General features: G+C 69.9%; 1 protein-coding gene across 1 annotated transcript in view; it reads right to left on the bottom strand.

Annotated features, from left to right (window-relative positions):
- The window catches only part of OLFM1 (olfactomedin 1), a 25,478-nt gene that overhangs the window by 11,708 nt on the left and 12,448 nt on the right, over positions 1 to 1,322 (bottom strand). Inside the window, exon 3 of the mRNA XM_012721179.1 lies at positions 23 to 178. Coding sequence (XP_012576633.1) covers positions 23 to 178 — 156 coding nt within the window. The remainder of the gene's footprint in view (positions 1 to 22; positions 179 to 1,322) is intronic.

Consider the following 1,322-nt stretch of genomic DNA (forward strand, 5'->3'; position numbering starts at 1 on the left):
GGCCGCAGCCGGGCACACGCACCTTGAACTGCCTGGCCAGGTGCTGCTTGTGGCTCTCCTCCACCTGCTTGAACTTGGACTCCAGACCTCTCATCTGGTTCTCCATCTTCTCCACATACTGCAGGTCTCTCTGCGTCCTCCTGTCCAGGACCTCTATGGATTGAGACATGTTTTGCACCTGTCAAAAAGCAACAGGCTGAGGCGGGGCTGCGGGGGGCCTCCCCGCACGCAGCGCCCCGCATCGGTGCCAAGCTAATCGCCGGCTTCGGGGTTGTGACCGCGAGCTCCCCAAGAGCCAGCCGCCGGCCGGCAAACACCCCTGGGCCAGCTCCGGACGCGCTTCGACCAGGCTGCCAGTCGCGGGCGAGGCCGCCTCCTCCCGGCCAGAGGCCAGGCTTGCGGCTTCGGCTAATTATTTCTCGCTTGCGGGGGAAGTTTCTAGTCTCTGTTTTGCAGGAAGAGATCAGGCCTAAATATCAACAGAGATGCACAGATGCGGCCCCCAGGCCTCCGCCCCCAGAGCCTTCCCGGGTGCACAGGCTGCCTGTGGGGGGCCGCGGGGGGCCGCGGCGGGCCGGGGCGGGGGCCGCCCGCAAGCTCCTTCTTCAGAACAAGGAGTCGGTCAGCCACCAGCAGACGAGGCCCCAGTGTCCGACAGCGTCACGGGCGGAGCCGAGCGGGAGTGGCCTCGGGCGGAACTTGAGTATCTGCGCCCGGCTCGTGTCTGCGCAGGGGCCGGGGCGGCGGCCGGGCTCAGGCCTGACCGCCGGGGGCCGCCGGCCGCTCAGCCTCTAATCAGCTACCTCCGTCGCCGCGAATCTCCGTTTCCGATTTTCTGCTGAATGTGGAAACGCTCTCCCAGGAAGCAGCTCGGCTGCGCTGTGGCTTCGCTCCGCCCGGGCGGGGAGACGGGCGCAGGGCTGCGGCCGGACCCTGCCCACGGGGCCACCAAGGGGGCGGCCGGGCTGTCGGGGGCCAGCGGGCTGCCCGGAGCGGCGCTGTGTCTCCCCGTGCGGGGGCAGCCGCTGCAGAGCCAGTCTGGACGCGGAGCTGTGGGAGCCTCTGGCTGCCTCTGACCCATCCTTGCGTTCTGACATTCTGTGGCAAACGAACCCCTGGGGCCGTCCCCTGCGCCCCACCGGGCCTCATGCCGACCGCGCTCCAGGAAGCCACGGCCACCGTCGGCCTGAACGCCCGGCCGCCTCGGGCCGAGCTGAGCAGGGCGGCTGCTCTCGCCCGCCAGCCAGCCCGTGCGGCAAGCCCCGCACCCCCGGAAGCTAGGGGTGACCCCACAACCAGCCCCCCGCGTCCACGCGGCGCTG

Source organism: Condylura cristata, unplaced genomic scaffold (assembly GCF_000260355.1).
Source record: "Condylura cristata isolate star-nosed mole 26May11 unplaced genomic scaffold, ConCri1.0 scaffold00006, whole genome shotgun sequence".
In the NCBI taxonomy this organism is placed as follows: Eukaryota; Metazoa; Chordata; class Mammalia; order Eulipotyphla; family Talpidae; genus Condylura; species Condylura cristata.